The sequence below is a fragment of the Silurus aristotelis genome (assembly GCF_946808225.1).
Source record: "Silurus aristotelis genome assembly, chromosome: 24".
NCBI classification, from domain to species: Eukaryota; Metazoa; Chordata; class Actinopteri; order Siluriformes; family Siluridae; genus Silurus; species Silurus aristotelis.
Window position 1 is genome coordinate 15177958 of NC_139597.1, and position 18635 is coordinate 15196592.

The 18635-nt window shown below is 41.5% G+C and overlaps 1 protein-coding gene across 2 annotated transcripts in view; it reads left to right on the top strand.

Annotated features, from left to right (window-relative positions):
- The window catches only part of LOC310719051 (thyrotropin-releasing hormone-degrading ectoenzyme-like), a 212951-nt gene that overhangs the window by 5729 nt on the left and 188587 nt on the right, over window positions 1-18635 (top strand). For both annotated transcript variants that reach the window (XM_083528343.1, XM_083528344.1), the window contains exon 4: window positions 13325-13598. In XM_083528343.1, the coding sequence (XP_083384469.1) occupies window positions 13325-13598 (274 nt within the window). The remainder of the gene's footprint in view (window positions 1-13324; window positions 13599-18635) is intronic.

Consider the following 18635-nt stretch of genomic DNA (forward strand, 5'->3'; position numbering starts at 1 on the left):
AACAAGTGAAGTGATTATCTCTTTATCATGGCACCTATTAGTGGGTGGGATATATTAGGCAGCAAGTGAATATTTTGTACTCAAAGTTGATGTGTTAGAAGTTGGGATTGGTATTGTTTACATTTTATCAACACTGATAACCAATACCGGTACTTATCGATACTGTTATCGATGCTATTCTCTATAATTTGGTGCAAAAAGACATAATGTAAAAAGATGTTGAAAATTTGGTTATTTTATTACTGCTAAACTTTAGTACTGCAGATTACAAATGCTTTTAAGCAAACAAACTGTCACATGAACACATTTTTACATAAAATGGCCCTTTAAAAAAAGAGAGAGAGAGTGGGAGAGAGAGAGAGAGAGAGAGAGAGAGAGAGAGAGAAGGACAGAAATTGACAAGCAGCAGCTTATATTTGCCATTAACACCGAAGTACAAGGACATAAAACAGTGCAAGTAATGATAACAGCATCATTTGTCCTGACCCAATTACGTACCAATGTCACTTTTTTGTACGTATCCCTAGTTAGAAGCAGGAAAAATGGGCAAGCGTAAGGATTTGAGCGAGTTTGAAATGGGCCAAATTGTGATGGCCAAGACTCACTGAAGCACATGGGGATCGAAGGCTGTGTGGTCTGATCCAACAGACGAGCTCCTGTAGCTCAAATTGCTGAAGAAGTTAATGCTGTTAATAGTCGATGGGTCAGGACTGTTTTGGCAGCAAAAGGAGGACCAACACAAGGCAGGTGGTCATTATGTTATGCCTAAATGGTGTATGTATTTTCATAATTTTTCATGTTTTGACAAAAAATTTGAAAGTGACAAAAAACTATTGCAATCCTGCTGTGAATGTATAAGACCGAACTTTAGAATAGTACTTGTCAATTTAATAATGATGCTGTTTAAGCACCAGGGACCAGATTTACAAAATATTATGTGTTAAATGATATTGTGCAAGCTTGATAACACTGGTACAAAATATGTGCAGGTTAATTCACTTACAGGTTCCATGCAGGAGTCTTTTTTTTCTTCCTATTTTTTTTATCTGTTGCCACAGTCGATCATCTGTCTCCAAATCACTCTTTTCACCCACCCACCTGCATGTCTTCCCGCACCACATCCACAATCCTTCTCCTCTGCCTTCCTCTTTTCCTCCTTCCTGATGGCTCCTTTCTCAGCCTTCTTCTAACGATATACCCCATGTCCCTCCTCTGCACATGACCGAACCATCTTAATCAAGCCACTTTCACATTGTCTTCAAAACGCCTTACTTGGTCACTCGCAATGAACATCACATCTTCAACTCTGCCACTTCCAGCTTGGCCTACTTTCTTTTTGTCAGTGCCACTGTCTCTAAAACATACAACATAGCAGGTCTCACCGCCGTCTTATATAAACGGTCTCTTTCACTCTTGCAGATACCCTTCTATCACAAATCACTCCTGCTATCACGCTTTTCCACCCACTCCACCCTGCCTGCACTCTTTTCTTCACTTCTCTAACATACTCTCCGTAATTTGCACAGTTGACCCCAGGTATTTAAACTCATCCACCTTCACCTTTACCACCACTACAGGGTTCTTAAACGGCCCAAAAAAGTACAAATCTAAATTTTAGGCCTCAAAAAGTCACTGTTCTAGGTATTAAATAATTTTAAACGTCTTAATTTTCCGATATAATGCTTCCTCTAATGCTCATTGAAATGCTCCCTCAGCACTTCCTATCAGGAACTCGAGCTGTGTCAAAACGTTTTGGGAATGCGCCTAAATGTGTTCACGCTCTGAAATAATGTGTGTAATCAGTCAAAAATTGGACGCTGGCGGTCACCAGCGGGGTGACATCACGACCAGGAAGTATAAAACGCACATGGAGTGAGGTGAGCACCAGCTTCTGTTTGATACCGAAGTGCTCTGTGTGTATGGGGTGAATTGACTGTCTATTGTTTGTCAGTAAAAAAGGAATAAAAAATTCCTGGTAGTGGAGCACGCTAAGTCGGTTCCAGAGAAAGGGGGCTGCTCCCGAGCAGCACTCTCCGAGGGAGTGCTTATGCTCCTCACATTTCTGGCCCCGCTCTCGCTAAGGCGGAGTGGCCCGCCGGTTCCTGGGACTTGCATATGGACCTCGCAGAGGGTTTAGAGACGGGCTTGTTCCTCACCTGCTTTCAGCGTTTTTTTCCCCCGGCGATGAGAGCACTAGCTCCGCCTCTCTTCTTTTGAGGAGAATATGGGTGTGCTTTGTGAGCTAGGCTCAAGGAGTTGGGGATGGAGCTAGTTCAGTTCCCAAGGGAGCTGACTGCGTACATTCTGAGCACTTTCGCCACAGATTCTCTGCACGTACTGTGCATGATCTGCGCATATTGCGCCACGCTCATTGTGCTGCGCACATTCTGCTCACATTTCTATTTTCCCAGAGAGCACTCCTCAAGGGAGTTATTATTTAATAATAATAATAAGCCAGTAAGCATCAGGATTGTGACCTGTGCCGTAGCCAAGCTACATAATTTGTAACACATTTTCTTTGCGACACCCGGAGGCTCCCCTAATGCGGCCTAGAAGTAGCTGGACGAGTGCTTTCTGACACCAGGTCGCAACCTCCATTTCGGATTTTCTGTTCTTTCCAGACCTGCACACTGAGGTGTCATGGTCATGGGTGAAGCCCCTTTAAACGCTGCATTCACACGTCATGGGGCAAAAAGTACACGGGTATGGAGCGATGCCGCAGGATCGCCTTCTCCCTCAAGACCCCTCCATTAACCCTGCATAATATGTTGGTGCTTGTGGGTAAGGCTTACGCCTTGGCAGTTCAAGCCGCTGCATCCCTGCACACAATGGCAGTCCTGCAGGCGTATCAGGCTGAACTGCTGCATTATCTGGATGTGGGAGGTGCCCCGGGTGGCCAGTTCACAAGCTTCGCTGGATGGCGAACCTGGCTCTCAGAGCCACTAAAGAGAGCGATTCAAGAGACCGCCCATGGGGAGGTACAGAAACGGAGCATCGCATCTCATACTCCCTCTGTCACGGATCCTGCACAGCGCTCTGCGGCAAAGCCCCGTGATGTGACAGATCTGAGAATTGTTATCTTCAATAAGAGGGCTACAGCAAAAAAAGTCCTGACATAGGACATTCTGGGGATCAGGCTGTGAAGGGGCACGTTGCACTGTCTCAGTGGGTTCTGCCCACTGTAGAGCGAGGCTACTTAATTCATTCGAGTCTCGTCCGTACCGTTTCTATGGGGTTCTGCCCACTCTGATGGAAACCGAGCAGGCTCTGGTCATGGAACGAGAAGTAAACACTCTCCTGAGGAAGGAGGCCATTGAGGTGGTCCCTCCATCAGAACGAGAGTCCAGGTTCTACAGGTTCTTTATAGTTACCAAAAAGGACGGTGGGTTGCGTCCTATTTTGGGTCTACATAAGCTGAACCACTCTCTCGTGAGACTTAGTTTCAGGATGCTGACCCTCAAGCAGGTCGTGCCTCAAATAAGATCTGAGGATTGGTTTGTCAATGTAGACCTAAAGGATACATATTTTAATGTCTCCACCCTTCCTTCTCACAGGAAGTTCCTTTAAGACTTCAGGGCATCCGCATTTTCAACTATATCAGCCATTGTTTGATTTTAGCTTGATCAGAGCAGTTAGCGGTCTGGCATCAAGATGTCGTTCTTGCTCACATGAAGGCAATGAAGGTCACACGGCAATGCCTACATGACTTGGATGTTTGGCGAGATCCCGGGTTCCTGTCTCAGGGCCCCATGTTGGGAGTTCCTGGTCGTCGCGTAACGCTAATGACGGATGCGGCCCTTATGGGGTGGGGAGCAGTCATGAGTGGTCAATCCGCCCAAGGTCTATGGTAAGGGCCCCATCTACTTTGGCACATCAATTGCCTAGAGATGCTGGCCGTGCTTCTAGCGTTTAAGCATTTTCTTCCAGAGCTAAATGATCACCTTGTGCTGATCTGTACAGACAACACCTCAGTGGTTTCTTACATCAACTATCAAGGAGGTCTGCTCTCGTACCCCCTGTACAGGCTGGCGCACAAGATCCTTCTGTGGGCCCAAAGGAAGCTCCTCTAAATAAGATCAGCTTACAGCCTGGGTCAGGTGAACGAAGCAGCAGACACCCTGTCGAGGCAGGGGTTGAGACTCAGGGAATGGTGGCTCCACCCTCTCGTGGTGGAGCAGATTTGGGAGACATTCAGGAAAGCAGAGGGGAATCTTTTCGCATTTCAAGAGACGTTGCACTGTCCCCTCCGGTTCTCCTTTACTCATCTAGCCCCACCAGTGCTGGATACCTTGGCCCAGGCATGGCCGAGGCTGCGTCTATACACCGGCCCCCCATCATGCCGCTTCTGGGAGTTTTGGAGAGAGTTTGCCAGGACGGAGTTTGTTTTCTTCCGGTGGCTCCAAGGTGGCAGTCTCTGGGCAAAGTCCCTCTTGTGATGCGTTTTCTTTGCGGCACCTGGAGGCTGAGGCCTCTCTTTGAGCCCCCCATCTTGGAGGCATCTTTCTATCAAGACTGTGTTCTTGTTGCCCATTTGCTCTCTTAAGAGATTAGGACATCTGCAGTCCCTTTCGGTGGCCCTCTCCTTTCTGGAGATTTCTCCAGGTATGGCCAGTAACTTTTTGTACCCCAGGACGGTTAACATCCCCAAGGTGCCCTCTGTCGTCCCACGAGCTGTACATTTACAGGCATTTTATCCTCCTCTTCTCAGGCCCCAGACAAGAAGAAGTTGAATGGGCTGTGCCCTGTACGCACACTGGACACCTAAGTCCATAGGACGGGTCCCTGAAGAAAGTCTGACCAACTGCTCGTCGGCTACGGCCGTCTGAAGAGAGGCATTCCTGATATGAGTTCTCTGGTCTCCCTGCTCCATTTGGGGTCAGAGCTCACTCCACCCAGAGTGTGGCTGCCTTAAAGGCTTGGTCCTCTGGAGTACTTGGTCCACCCCCACCAGTGATGGCCAGCATCCATTTTTTTTACTGATTACACATATTATTTCAGAGCGTTCCCAAAGTGTTTCAACGCAGCATCTCGTTCTCACAGGGAACTGGGGTTACATACATAAACTAGAGACGTTCTTTATTTTTGCTAGTCCAAATATAGTTTGCTGTATTGAAATGAGACCAACATGCAACAGCCAATCAGCTATCCGTTATTGGCTTGAATCTATCTTTTGTACCATCTATTTTATTTTTCAGCTATGGGGAAATGCAAGTTTATTGATTCTTGGCATGAAAAAATGTTATATAGGGCTTGATTAAGGCCAGTTGCTTACAACATGTTTGTGTGTTTTTGATGTTGTGAAATAGGTATTACATTTCAATATTAATGGTCTTAAAAAGGTAAAAAAATCTTAAATTTGACTTTGTGAAACCTGCAAAAACCCTACTCTACTCCTTGCATCTGCAGCACTCTACTGCCCTCCCTATCATTCATGTGCATGGTTCTATGCAAACGTTTATCTTTAAAACAAGGAGGAAAAAATGTACTCTGTGTTTTGCAATCGTGCTTTGATGAATGTAAAGTTCGGGGCATTTCTCCTAAAAGATCAATAGTCTTCTTGCTAGTGTCAATTGATTACTTTTTGCACCATGAAAGGTGATTTACACCTCCAAGTCTTTTATAGCAGACATGTACTTCAAAATGATTCTGCAGTTAACCTGAAATCTGTGCTTTATTTTACACGTATTTCGTGACAGCAGTGTGGGTGTTGCTTTAGAGCAGACAGATTGATTGTCAGGAACATGATGCAAGTCATTCTTTCCTGGCTTTGGGCGTGCGTGATATAATTATATTATCATCCCTACATGATATTAGGTTGCTGTAATATCCAGCGACATTTATCACAGACTATATTATATTATATTATCTGACCTGCTAACTGTTACAAAATTTTGTGTACGAGCTCCACAAAAACTGCGTAGTAGGCTCATTTGAGTTATCTGTCAAAATATCTGACAAAACAGCAGTCTGTTTCTCCCAACTGAAATGAGAGATGAGCGAAGCGACATGTGAATAATAACAGACACTTCTTCTTCACCCAAGCTCACTCAGTCTCTCACTGATTTGCTCTTGTGGCTCTGTCTATCAAGGTAAATAAATAAAGTTTCAACTTGCCTATTGCGTATTCAAATAAATAAAATAAGTGTCATAATAAAAGTATATGTTCCAGTCTACTGATCAGGTAAACCACTGACTGTGTTTGTGAACTTTCATGTTGAATAGTTGAGAATCATTTTAATATGAATGTGTATGAAGATATTTCACTCAAACATTTTCACAAAAAAAGTTATACAGCACCTTTCAGCCAAACTAAACAGTCACCTAGGGCGCAAGCAGCTGGAAGTAAGCGTCCCCTGCCCTGCCACTGCTCTTGCCATTGCCCATTTTAATGATTACCTGTTTTTTTTTTTCAGAAGTTTTATATAAAGTATATGTTCACATACTTGGATTCAGGCAATTTTGCAGTGATTATTAAATGTGTTTGAACTTTTTTTATGGAAGGTTGTGAATGATTTGTATGGTGTGGGGGTGGAGCATTGTGGTGGGAGGGCAGAGCCATTGGGGGCAATATTAATCTTTGCCAAAAAGGCTAGAAATGGCCTTGAAGTTAGGTAGGAAATTATCCTGTAATTTTCTTATCCTTAAACAGAAATCCAAAAATGTAACACCTAGTGTGAGGTAGGAGTCTGGGCCATGTCTGGGACACCAGTCTCGAGTAGTTCACTATGCTGACACACACACACACACACACACACACACACACACACACACACACACATATATATATATATATATATATATATATATATATATATATATATATATATATATATATATATATATATATATATATATATATATATATATATATATATACACTGATGCCTATTCAGATAATTCAGCATAACCAACAGACAAATGGAAATACCTATAACTTCTAGGAGCACATCATCTCATTTAACTTAAATTGTGATAAAGCTTTTAATAAAATCCAAAGTCTCTCATTTGAAAAATACCCTTTACAATGCTCTTATTAATACAGATAAGTTACCAGATGATTGTGTTTGGTATGCTTAAAAGCCAGTTTATGAACAGCAATCATGTGTGCTTTGTTAATCTGACCTGAAAAGCAGGTGTTGATTTGTGGACGTCCATATACACTGATTGTAGGCAAAATTAAACTAGCATTTTACAGAATTTGACAGTTAGATTCATATCAGATATTTACCACAGGTTCCTACCATCAATACCAGTATCCTATAAAGTGATTTCTTTGGAGATATCATAAACACAAATAATTATCTGACTCATTTAATTTGGTAACATTAAGATTAGAAATGCAAAATGCATAGACTTTGTATGGCTGGTGTTGTGCATGTCAAAAGACTGAGCATGTCATTTGAGAATTACATGCAACACTGGAAGCCTGTAATGTTCAAATTTTCATTAGAAATATTGCTATTTGAGTGCAGATAATGTTTCAGAAATGGTGGTGGATATACAGTGTACATGCTGTAAACATACATAATATAAAGTCATGCTGTGATTTTTTTTTTTGTTTAGCATATTTTAAAATACACTATCTGAAATAAATACTGTCTGATCCTGGGTGCAAAGAACTTGTTCCTGATTTATTTTTATCCCCATGAACAGACTTTTCTGGTGTATATACTGCATATAGTTCAGCCCTCCATATTGCTTTAATATATCAATATAAAGTCTGTAAACCATTTGCCAATGCAGCAGCTGACCCTAGTGACCGTTCATGCTACAGGCAGCCCCTTTTACATCGATACACACATATAGTAGCACTTTGTCTAGGATGCAGGCTAGAACAAAAACCAGCTATAATCTCTAGTCTTGAAAAACCCCAGTTTAACATGGGGGGTCTGGGCTGTGGGAAGCCCCAGGCACATTCTGTTTCACAAGAGGATGCTGGCAAATGATTTGACACAGGCCAGATCTTAGCAGCTAGTTTCAAATCCCAGAATTCTTTTTGCATTCTGGGCAAAAAACATTGTGAGACTCACAACAATGTCAGGGAAGTCCTGCATCCAAAACAGTTCTCTACATTAGTTATAATCTATATTAGTTATCTAGCTAATATGATCTCAGTCTGGCTAATTATATATTTTCTTATCAGTTTAATGATACTTTGCTGGTAAATCTGAAGAACTACATTACTTTCACATGTTCTGTTGACAGCTTATCAGCTACTTAAACCTACACAAAAGCTATTTGTTCATTCATTCATTCATTCATTCATTCATTCATTCATTCATTCATGCATCTGCAGCAATTACTTTATCTACTTAATTGGTTCCTGTGGCCATTGATCCAGAAACTACCAAAGTGGTGCACATAAGTATCTGTCCATTGACCTCTATTCAAACTTGGAAAGAATTATATGCTGAAATGCATTGGCAATATGAAGTTAAGAACTTTCACTTTTACTTTACCAACCTCTACAGCAAAAATAATTATATATATCAAGCAGAACAAAGGAATAAACAACCTTATTTGAAAACAAATTAGTAATGTGGGATAATCTTCCAGAAGTACAGCAATGTCTGCAACACTCCTGCTAGAGTGGCCAGACAGAAACTACTTCTCTGTAAAAATGACTTCTTGCTTTGCCAAAAGGCACCTGAATGTAATGGAATAGGAAGTTCATGTGTAGGTTAGATATTTTTAGACATGTCTTGCTTATGAACAAGAAAACATATTGCCTCATATTGTATATATAAATAATCAAACGCTACAGATTAGTTTTGAAATGTCGCTGTTGCTATTAGCATTGGTGGGCCGTCAGGGACAGCAAAGCCTTCTCTGCTGGCCAAAACACTATCAGAAGCACTGACCTTCAAAGTCTGTACTGCTGGCCTTTTTTACCTTAGTCTCTATAAGAAATAAATCTCTTAGATTTCAAATTGGCCTCTGAGTTAGAATTTTTTTATAGCTACGGAGGAAGAGAAATTGATTTGGTCTCGGACATACTTAAAAACCTTTTTGAAGAAAAGTTAGACATTGTAAGGAGAGTTCGGCCAAACCCCGAAACTAGCTTGCTTGTCTCAGCTCGGGAAAGGGTTTGTTTGCCACTTCCAGACCATTGAATACAAGTGGTACCACTGGCTTACAGCCTCTGAGAAGCGGTGCAAATTATGAGTATGCATCTCCGGTGTAGGTTGTATTTTATTTTATTTTTTCATGTTATTAGACAAATATTGGTTCTGAACTGCCCAAGATGATAGGTGGCACAGTTGCGGTTGTAGTGTAGAGGTTTGGAGCTTGCTTTAGTAAAATGGTATTCAACCTCCATATGTGAAATGCCTCTCTCGCTGTAATGCCACGCGTTGTTATATTGCGTTTTTGTATAGTATTGATGGTTTCTATAATTGCGACATGCTAGTGGTGGTATTAAGATGTGGATTAGGTCGGGTAGCCCAAGTTCCAAATGCATGGCCAATATGCCAATACATCCATCTATGTAAGAATCTAAGGGAATAATATTTTTTTTTTTAACAATTACATATTTTGCTATTTTGCATTAAAATGATGTGAATCGTTTAGAGGAATCCATTCAATTACTTCACTTAGTTTAGCATCTGGCACATGATATGAAACAAATTGGACTGGTATGCCAAATGAATCCTGTACAGCTTCCATCGTTCACATCTGCTTAGCGTTTGTGGGTTTGGTCGTGGCTGGAGATGCATTGAAAAATTTCCAGCATGAAGATGATTCAAATCTCTTGGGTGAGAAAGTCACATTTCTTCCACTTACTCTTAGACTAGCTCTTAACTTTTACTTTGGAGAGCTCTAATGGGAATCTCCATCAAGATGTCAGCAGCAGAGCCAAGCTGCTACAGCTGTGTGGAGATTTACCCCCCAGCCTCTTACTGCTTTTTTCTTTTTTCATGCAATTCTCTTTCTCATAACTTTGAACATATTTAAAAGACTGAGATATTATCGTTCAATGCACATCAGAATTATAACCAGATTTTACCGAACTAGATTATTTATCATGTGCCAAAGCTTAATTCAGTTGAATTACATTTTTATTTTAGAGCGTTTTTAACAATGAACATTGTACCAAAGCAGTTTTACAGATTTAAGCAAATTGGCTATAAAATATACATTTATAAATTAAAGCTAGTGGTGACAGTAGCAAAGAAAAACACTCTCTGATAGGGTATAAGATATAAAAGTTGTTTTGAACCAGACTCAAAACTAAATCCATCCTCATCTGGGTGGCAGCAAATGTGACTTCATTATAGTTTAACATTGCAGAGGTGTGCTGTTTAGTGAACTGCTAGAAATGTTTATACCAACTGCAGTCCTAAGCCATTGTAGCAGACTGTTTATATTAATTACTGTACAGTCTAAAATAACTCTTATAGTTTGTGACTGGCTCAGTAACTTAATGGATCTTTAGGGTGATCATGTGGAACCATTCTCAGTTGCACTGAGTGGTCTGCAATTAAAGAGAACTATCCAGAGGTTTGAATCAGGTGGATTCGAGAAAAGAAAAGGACAGGAAGACTGTTCACTGGTACCTCAGGAGCTGGGTATATCTTCTCAAGGGACAATACCATAGAAATGAAACTTGGATATATATTTTAGAGTAGTCAGTGTGCAGCTTGTATAGAAGTATAGATTTACTGTTCTCTAAAAAAAAAAACCCAACATACAGCCTTTATTGTCAAAATAGCTGGCAAGAAAAGTGAGTACACCCTAAGTGATAACAGCTGTATATTGTTTAACCTCTTGTTTAAGCCTGTCCTATTCATCATATAATTTTTTTGTCTGCTTGACAGGACCATACAAATTTGTATATCTTTTGTCAGAGCAAATAGAATGTGGCGCTTTGAGTAAAATTCTCTCAAACTGACCATTGGATGTTCAAAGACCTCATGGCAAAGAACTATCTAAAGATTTAAGAATTAGAATTGTTGCTCTCCACAAAGATGGCCTAGGCTATAAAAAGATGGGTATTCCTATGAAATTTAGTTATAGCACAGTGGTCAGGGTCATACAGAGTTTTACCAAGATGAGTTCCACTCGAAACAGGCCTCACCTGGGTTAATCAAAGAAGTTGAGTCCTTGTGCTGTGCATCAGGTGCAGAAGCTGGCTTAAAAAAGATTCATGAGTGCTGCCAGCATTTAGAAGTTGCAGAAGTGGAAGGTCCGCTTGTAAGTGCTCAGACCTTACGTCTCACACTGCAACAAGTCGGTTTGTATGGCCGTCATCCCAGAAGAAAGTCAACCTGTCCAAGAGCTTTAGACAACCTGTCCAAGAGCTGAAGACAACCTGTCCAAGAGTATGAATTACTGCAACCATGTCCTGTGGTCTAATAAGACTAAGATAAACTTGTTTGGCTCAGAACATGTCCAGCATGTGTGGCAACGGCCTGGTCAGGAGTACCAAAAAAAGCATGGTGGTGGTAGATGGTTGGAAAGGAAAGAGTGGAAGAGGATCCCAGGACCAACCTGTGCAGCATTGATGAATTCAATGCCCAGGAGAATCAAGGCAGTGTAGATAACATTGGTGCTCACTCAAATATTGACACAGTTTTGACATGTTCACTTAGGATGTACTCACTTTTGTTGGCAGCTATTTTTACAATAATGTTATTGTAATTATATTATCAATTATTTTTAGAGGACAGTAAAGCGGTACTGCTATACAAGTTGCACATTGGTTTTTTATATATATATATATATATATATATATATGTGTGTGTGTGTGTGTGTGTGTGTGTGTGTGTGTGTGTGTGTGTGTGTGTGTGTGTGTGTAGATGGCTGCATTGGGATTGGGTCTAGCAGGATGCAGATTTCACAGAAGCGGATGGTTTTAACTTTGCCACAGGTGGGAGTGGGCGTTCAAACAAATATATGAGTCCTGCTAGTCGTAAAGTTAGTTTGAAAGTAATTTATAAGTTAGCTTATTTTGCTTTACTTTAGCATTGCTTTATTTTAATGGTTTATGTCTTTTATTATTCTGTAAGTTAATTGTAGCCTTAATGTTTGTGTAAATTTTTTCACGGCTTATAAAGATTGTGTAAAAATGTACAGGCTCCTGCAACCAGTAATGGTCAGAAATTCGTTGGGAGCGGGTGGAAGCGGGATTAAGAATACTCTAGTCTAAACAATGTTGTATATCTAAGTTTTTTCCAGTTTTTTGAAGCCTTTTTCCATTGACTTTTTATGAACTTAAATGAGGATGGGTTCCCCTTTGAGTCTGGTTCCTCTCAATGTTTTCTTCTCACACCATCAAAGAGAGTTATTCCTTTGCCACAGTTGCCCCAGGCTTAATCATCGGGATTAAATGCACATGCATTTAATCATAAGTGGAATTTTGTTTTATAATTCTTCATTTCTGTAATGCTGCTTCAAGACAATGTCCATTGTGAAAAGGGCTCTAGAAATAAACTTGAATTGAATTGAATTAAATACTTTAGGAGCTGTAAAAAATCCAGGGATCATGAGTTCAAATTCCAATCATCCTATAGCCATCTGTGGCCAGGAGCCAAAGCGAGCTAAATTAGCCATGCTTTCAAAGAGCAAAGGGTGGCTCACACTCCCCATTCAGTAATGCCACTATGACTGAAACGAGAGTGAGAGTATGCCACCCCTCCCTCCATATCAATCACAGTGACACTAACAAATTATATAAATCTCTAAACTCCCTCATGCAGAAGGGGATGAATAGCGATTTCTTCCAAATGTATTATGTAACCATCTAATGTCGCATGAGCAGCAGTTTTAAATGTTGCGATTGGCTGGCTTTGTGTGCCTGTTGTGTGATTGGGAAAGCTGCCTGATGGGTAGTAATTGGCTATATTAGGGGGGGAAAGAGGGTGGGGGGCTGCTGCTTACTTTTATTGCTGGACAAACATTTAATATTCTTTGATTTTAATTCTTTGTTAGAATTTGTACATCAAATAAGGTTGCCTTTAAGAAATGTTCCATAACTACTGCTACATATAAAAATCACAGTAAATATTTTAAAGAGCTATGACAACGAATGCATTAGTTTTTCACTTGTGATTGATTGTTCACTTAAAAAACCTTAAATACATATTCATCTTCATTTGAATCTTTTTCCCTATTTCCTCCTATTTTCCTCTCCTTTCTTTGCCTCATCACTCTTTCCATTTGTCCTCACCTGATTTTCTCTCTTCTTATCTCCCACGATTTTCTCTATATTTCTTTCAATTGTTTACATCTCTTAATTTCTCCACTCCAAATCATTGTCTTGCCCTCGTCTTTCTTCACTCTTTTTTCCAACTCTGCTTTTCTTCACTTTCTCACCACTTCACAGGTATCTCGCTGTGACCCAGTTCTCACCGACTCATGCGAGAAAGGCTTTCCCGTGTTTTGACGAGCCGATCTACAAAGCCACCTTTATTGTGAGACTGAGGCATGATGCCGCCTATCAGTCCCTCTCTAATATGCCCATTGAGGCATCCAGCCTGGAGGAGGATGGCTGGATCACCAATCACTTTTACAGGACACCTCGCATGTCCACTTACTATCTGGCTTGGGCAATATGCAACTTTACCTACCGAGAGGAGATCACAGATACTGGAGTTGTGGTAAGTCTTACACAAGGGTTTATAACCCATTCAGCATTTACGTGAACAGAATATTGCTAATAGTCATTTATGTTTATAACTATAGCTTGTGCATTAAGAATGTGTAATAAACCAGACTCATTATAATGTGAGGATAATAATCAAATCAAGAAAAAATAAAAGACAGTCAGGACTTAATGAATAAAAAACAACACACAAACAGAGAACACACAGTAGCATAGCAATTAATTGCATTAATTAATTAATTGCATTAGCAATTATTTTTGCAATAAGGAGCTTATTGGAAAGTGGTATCACAGTGGTTCTGTGTTACTGTTTGGAAGTTTAGCACTGATATTGACAATCTTGTGCATGGCCCTTAACCCCTGAGCTCTAGTGGTCTGTATTTTGGCTGACCCTCGCCTCCTCACATTGCATGGAAATACAAAGACAGAATTTCGCTGTAATTTAAATGTGACAAGTATAAAGCACCTCTGCTTTTATATTATATATTCAGGAATTTAACTAAATGTGAACAAATGAATAGCACATAGCCTCCCTTGCAGGAAAATGGTACTGGCCTAGCCTGTGACACTTACTGTATACACTGATCAGACTGCTTCTAACACAATTTTGAGGAGAAAATGTATACTTGCTCTCTAATATATCCCACCCACTAACTAATTATATTTTTATTGTATGTTGAAAACTTTAATAGTAACATGTCATGCATTAATGTACACATGCAGAAAGAAAAGAAAATGCATTCACACAGAATCCTAATCTAAAAGCGTATCCTGAATTCTTGATTGATTGTTTGTTTGTGTGTGATATGTTGACAGAGGAGCAGACTTGACAATTTTTTTTCTTCGCAAGGAGCAAAATGTGGGATCCAGCTATTTTTTTTGCAATTTTCATACTCAATGGCAAGTTTTGCCAGAACATAGTAAATAGAGTTCAGAGGAACAAGTTTGCAAAAAATCTAGTTCCTTAGAGGAACTTAGGCTGCATCGCAACGCTTTGGGGACTCTTCTGCGTTGTCCACGCTCTGAATCACATGTGTAATTTGTCCAAAGGAAGGTTTATACACACAGCCTGTGTGTGGCTTTGTTGGAAGCGGAGCACATTAGGTTCCCAAGAGAGCCAGCTGCGCACATGCTCTGCACTTTTGACGCACATGCTGCGCATATTTGGCGCATACTCTGCGCACATTTGACACATTTCTGCACATATTCGGTGCTCATTCTGCACACATTTTCTGCACATTCTGTGCATATTCTCTGTGCATACTCTCACTGAGGCGGAGAGGCACACTAGTTCCTGGGGCTCATAAATGCACCTTACAGAGGGTTTTCGAGACGGGCTTGTCCCTGTCTCCTGCCTCAACCTGCCAGGTCCAGCTCCCAGCTTTAGGCGTACCAGAGGTCAGTCTCGAGAGACTGATACCCCTGAGAGACTACCTGGCAGCCTGGTAAGTTCTGCCAGACATGTCTTGGTGGGTCCTGTGTACTGTAGACAGAGGTCATACGATTCAGTTCGGGTCTTGTCTGCCCCAGTTTGACAGGGTTTGTCGCACCCTGGTAAGAACTGAGCAGGCTCTGGTCAGGGGACAAGAAGTAAACTCTCGCCTGAGGAAGGAGGCCATCGTGGTGGTCCCATCGTGGTGGTCCCTTCATCAGACACGCTTGAGCTGATATAGATCTAGAACCTTTTTGGGAACTATGTCAGCTCAAGCGCTCACTAATAAGACTCATGTTAAAAATGCCCTCAAGCAGGTTGTGTCTCAGATCAGGTCCGAAAACTGGTTTGTAATAAAAGATCTAAAAGGATGCATACTTCCATGTATCCATCCTCCCTTCTTACAGGCAGTTCCTGAGTTTTGCTTTGGGGCCAATGCTTACCAACATAGGTTCTTCCATTTGGGCATGCCCTCTCACCCTGCACCTTTACTAAGTGTGTGGATAAGATAAGATAAGATAAGATAAGATAAGATAAGATAAGATAAGATAAGATAAGATAAGATAAGATAAGACAAGACAAGACAAGATAAGATAAGATTTACCTTTATTCGTCCCATAGTGGGGAAATCTGCTCTGTTACAGCAGCAAAGAAAAATAAATACAAATATATAAAATAATAGAGACATAATATAGTATACACTAAATACACAAAACTATGTATAAATACAAATTGGTTGAAGGAGGAGAAGGAGAGGAGGAAGACGTCTAAAGATACGGCAGGTAAAGGAGAAGTCTAGGGGAGTGAAGGTTCGGGTTGGTACTTTAAATGTTGGTACTATGACTGGTAAAGGGAGAGAGGTAGCTGATATGACGGCACAAAGAAAGGTAGATATGTTGTGTGTTCAGGAGTCTAAGTGGAAAGGGAGTAAGGCCAGGAACATTGGAGGTGGGTTTAAACTGTTCTATCATGGTGTAGGGGTGATCCTGAAGGAAGAGTACAGTAAGAGACTTTCTGATAGGGTGATGATCATGAAGCTGGAAGTTAAAGGGGGGATGATAAATGTAATCAGTGCTTATGCTCCACAAGTGGGTTGTGAGATGGAGGAAAAGGAAAAATTCTGGCGTGAGTTAGATACGGTAGAGTGGTAGATGGTGTACCTAGGAATGAAAGATTGGTGATTGGGGCGGATTTCAATTGACATGTAGGTGAAGGGAACAGAGGTGATGAGGAGGTGATGGGTAGGTATGGCTTTAAGGAGAGGAATGTGGAAGGGCAGATGGTGGAAGATTTTGCTAAAAGGATGGAAATAGCAGTGGTGAACACTTATTTTAAGAAGAAGGAGGATCATAGGGTGACATATAAGAGTGGAGAAAGGTGCACACAGGTGGACTATGTTCTATGTAGGAGATGCAACCTGAAGAAGATTGGAGACTGAAAGGTGTTGGCAGGGGACTGTGTAGCTAGACAGCATCGGATGGTAGTCTTTAGGATGGTTTGGACATGAAGAAGAAGAGAAGGAGAGTGAAGACTGTAAGAAGAATAAGATGGTGGAAACTGATGGTGGAAGACTGTAGTGTGAGATTCAGAGAAGAGGTTAGACAGGGTGGTGTTGAGGAGGTGCTGGATAATTGGGCAACTCAAAAGTGATCAGGGATGGTACTTGATGTGACATCTGGAAATATAAAGGAAGACAAAGAGACATGGTGGTGGACAGCACATTCTCACCCCACATCGTCACATATCAACGCGGTGGACGTTGCGTCCGACGGTGTCCACATCCGACGCCAAAAGGTACCCCCTTCGCGTCGCTTTTCTACGTAGAGGGACGGTACCTCCCTTCACGTCGCTTTTCGACGCAGATGGATGGGAGCCCCTGTGCTTCGCTTTTCAATGCAGATCGCTGTCCTATACACTTAATAATTTATTATCTATCATAATAAGTGTATAGGATTAATAAAAAAATTGTAAAAATCCTGAATATGATCGTAACACTAACCCTAACCCTAACCCAAACCCTAACCCAAACCCTAACCCTAACCCTAACCCAAACCCTAACCCTAACCCTAACCCAGGGTCCCGTCCATCTGCATCGAAAAGCGACGCTAAGGGTTTCCCATCCCTCTATGTCGAAAAGCGACGCGAAGGGGGTACCCTCGGCGTCGGATGTGGACGCCGTCGGACACAACATCCACAGTGTCGATATGTGATGATGTGGGGTGCGAATGTGTTGTGGTGGAATGAGGAACTGCAGGAGAGCATAAGGAGAAAGATGTTGGCAAAACAGAATTGGGATCGACAGAGTGATGAGAAAAGTAGACAGGGGTACAAGGATATGCGGCAGCAGGTAAAGAGGGATGTGGCAAAGGCCAAGGAAAAGGGATATGAGGAGCTGTATGAGAAGTTGGACACTAAGATAGAAGAAAAGGATTTGTACCCATTGGCCAGGCAGAGAGACCGAGCTGGGAAGGATGTGCTGCAAGTTAGAGCAATAAAGGATGGAGATGGAAATGTGTTGACTAGTGAGGAGAGTGTGTTGAGAAGATGGAGGGAGTATTTTGAGCAGCTGATGAACGAGGAAAATGAGAGAGAGAAGGTTTGATGGTGTGGAGTTGGTGAAGCAGGAAGTGGATAGGATTAGTAAGGAGGAAGTGAGAGCAGCAATTAAAAGGATTAAGGGTAGAAAGTCGGTTGGACCAGATCTTTAAGAACAAGGGATATTTGCAGACCTGCAGTAACTACTGTACAATGATATTGTTATTTGTGGTGAGATTAGGGAGCAGGTTGAGAAGAGTCTGGAGAGGTGGAGGTACACAAGAGAAGAGGAATGAAAGTCAGTAGGAGTAAGACAGAGTACATGTGTGTGAATGAGAGGGAGTGCAGTGGAGTGGTGCGGTTGCAGGGAGAAGAGGTGGAGAAGGTGGAGGAGTTCAGGTACCTGGGGTCAACAGTGCAAAGTAATATAGAGTGTGTTAGAGAAGTGAAGAAAAGAGAGCAGGCAGGGTGGAGTGGGTGGAGAAGAGTGGCAGGAGTAATTTGTGATAGAAGAGTATCTGCGAGAGTGAAAGGCAAAGTTTATAGGACTGTGGTGAGACCTGCGATGTTGTATGGTTTAGAGACAGTGGCATTGAGTTAAAGACAGGAAGTGGAGCTAGAGGTAGCAGAGCTGAATATGTTGAGGTTTTCGTTATTATTATTATTGCATAGTTAAACAGTAATAACAGTTTTTTTCAGTGACTGGTTCACTGGGAGCAGCTCTGAACTTAAAGGGAGCTGCTGCAACAGGCTGCCACTCGGGCGGCTCTGGTTCCCTTAAAACTTCAGGTCATTCGCATCCTAAACTATGTCGACTATTGGTTGATATTATCTTGATCAGAGCAGTTAGCGATCCGGCATCGAGATGTCGTTCTCGCTCACTTAAAGTTTCAGCTAAATGCCAAGAAGATTTTGCTTTCTCCATTACAGAGAACCACTTATCTGAGTGTCATATGGGATTTGACCCTTATGCTTGCAGCATTCCTCTGCCTGCATTGCGTCCATCCTTACGGCCATCAGGAGGCTCAGAGAAGGGCAGTCACTCACTCTCAAGCAGAGACAAGA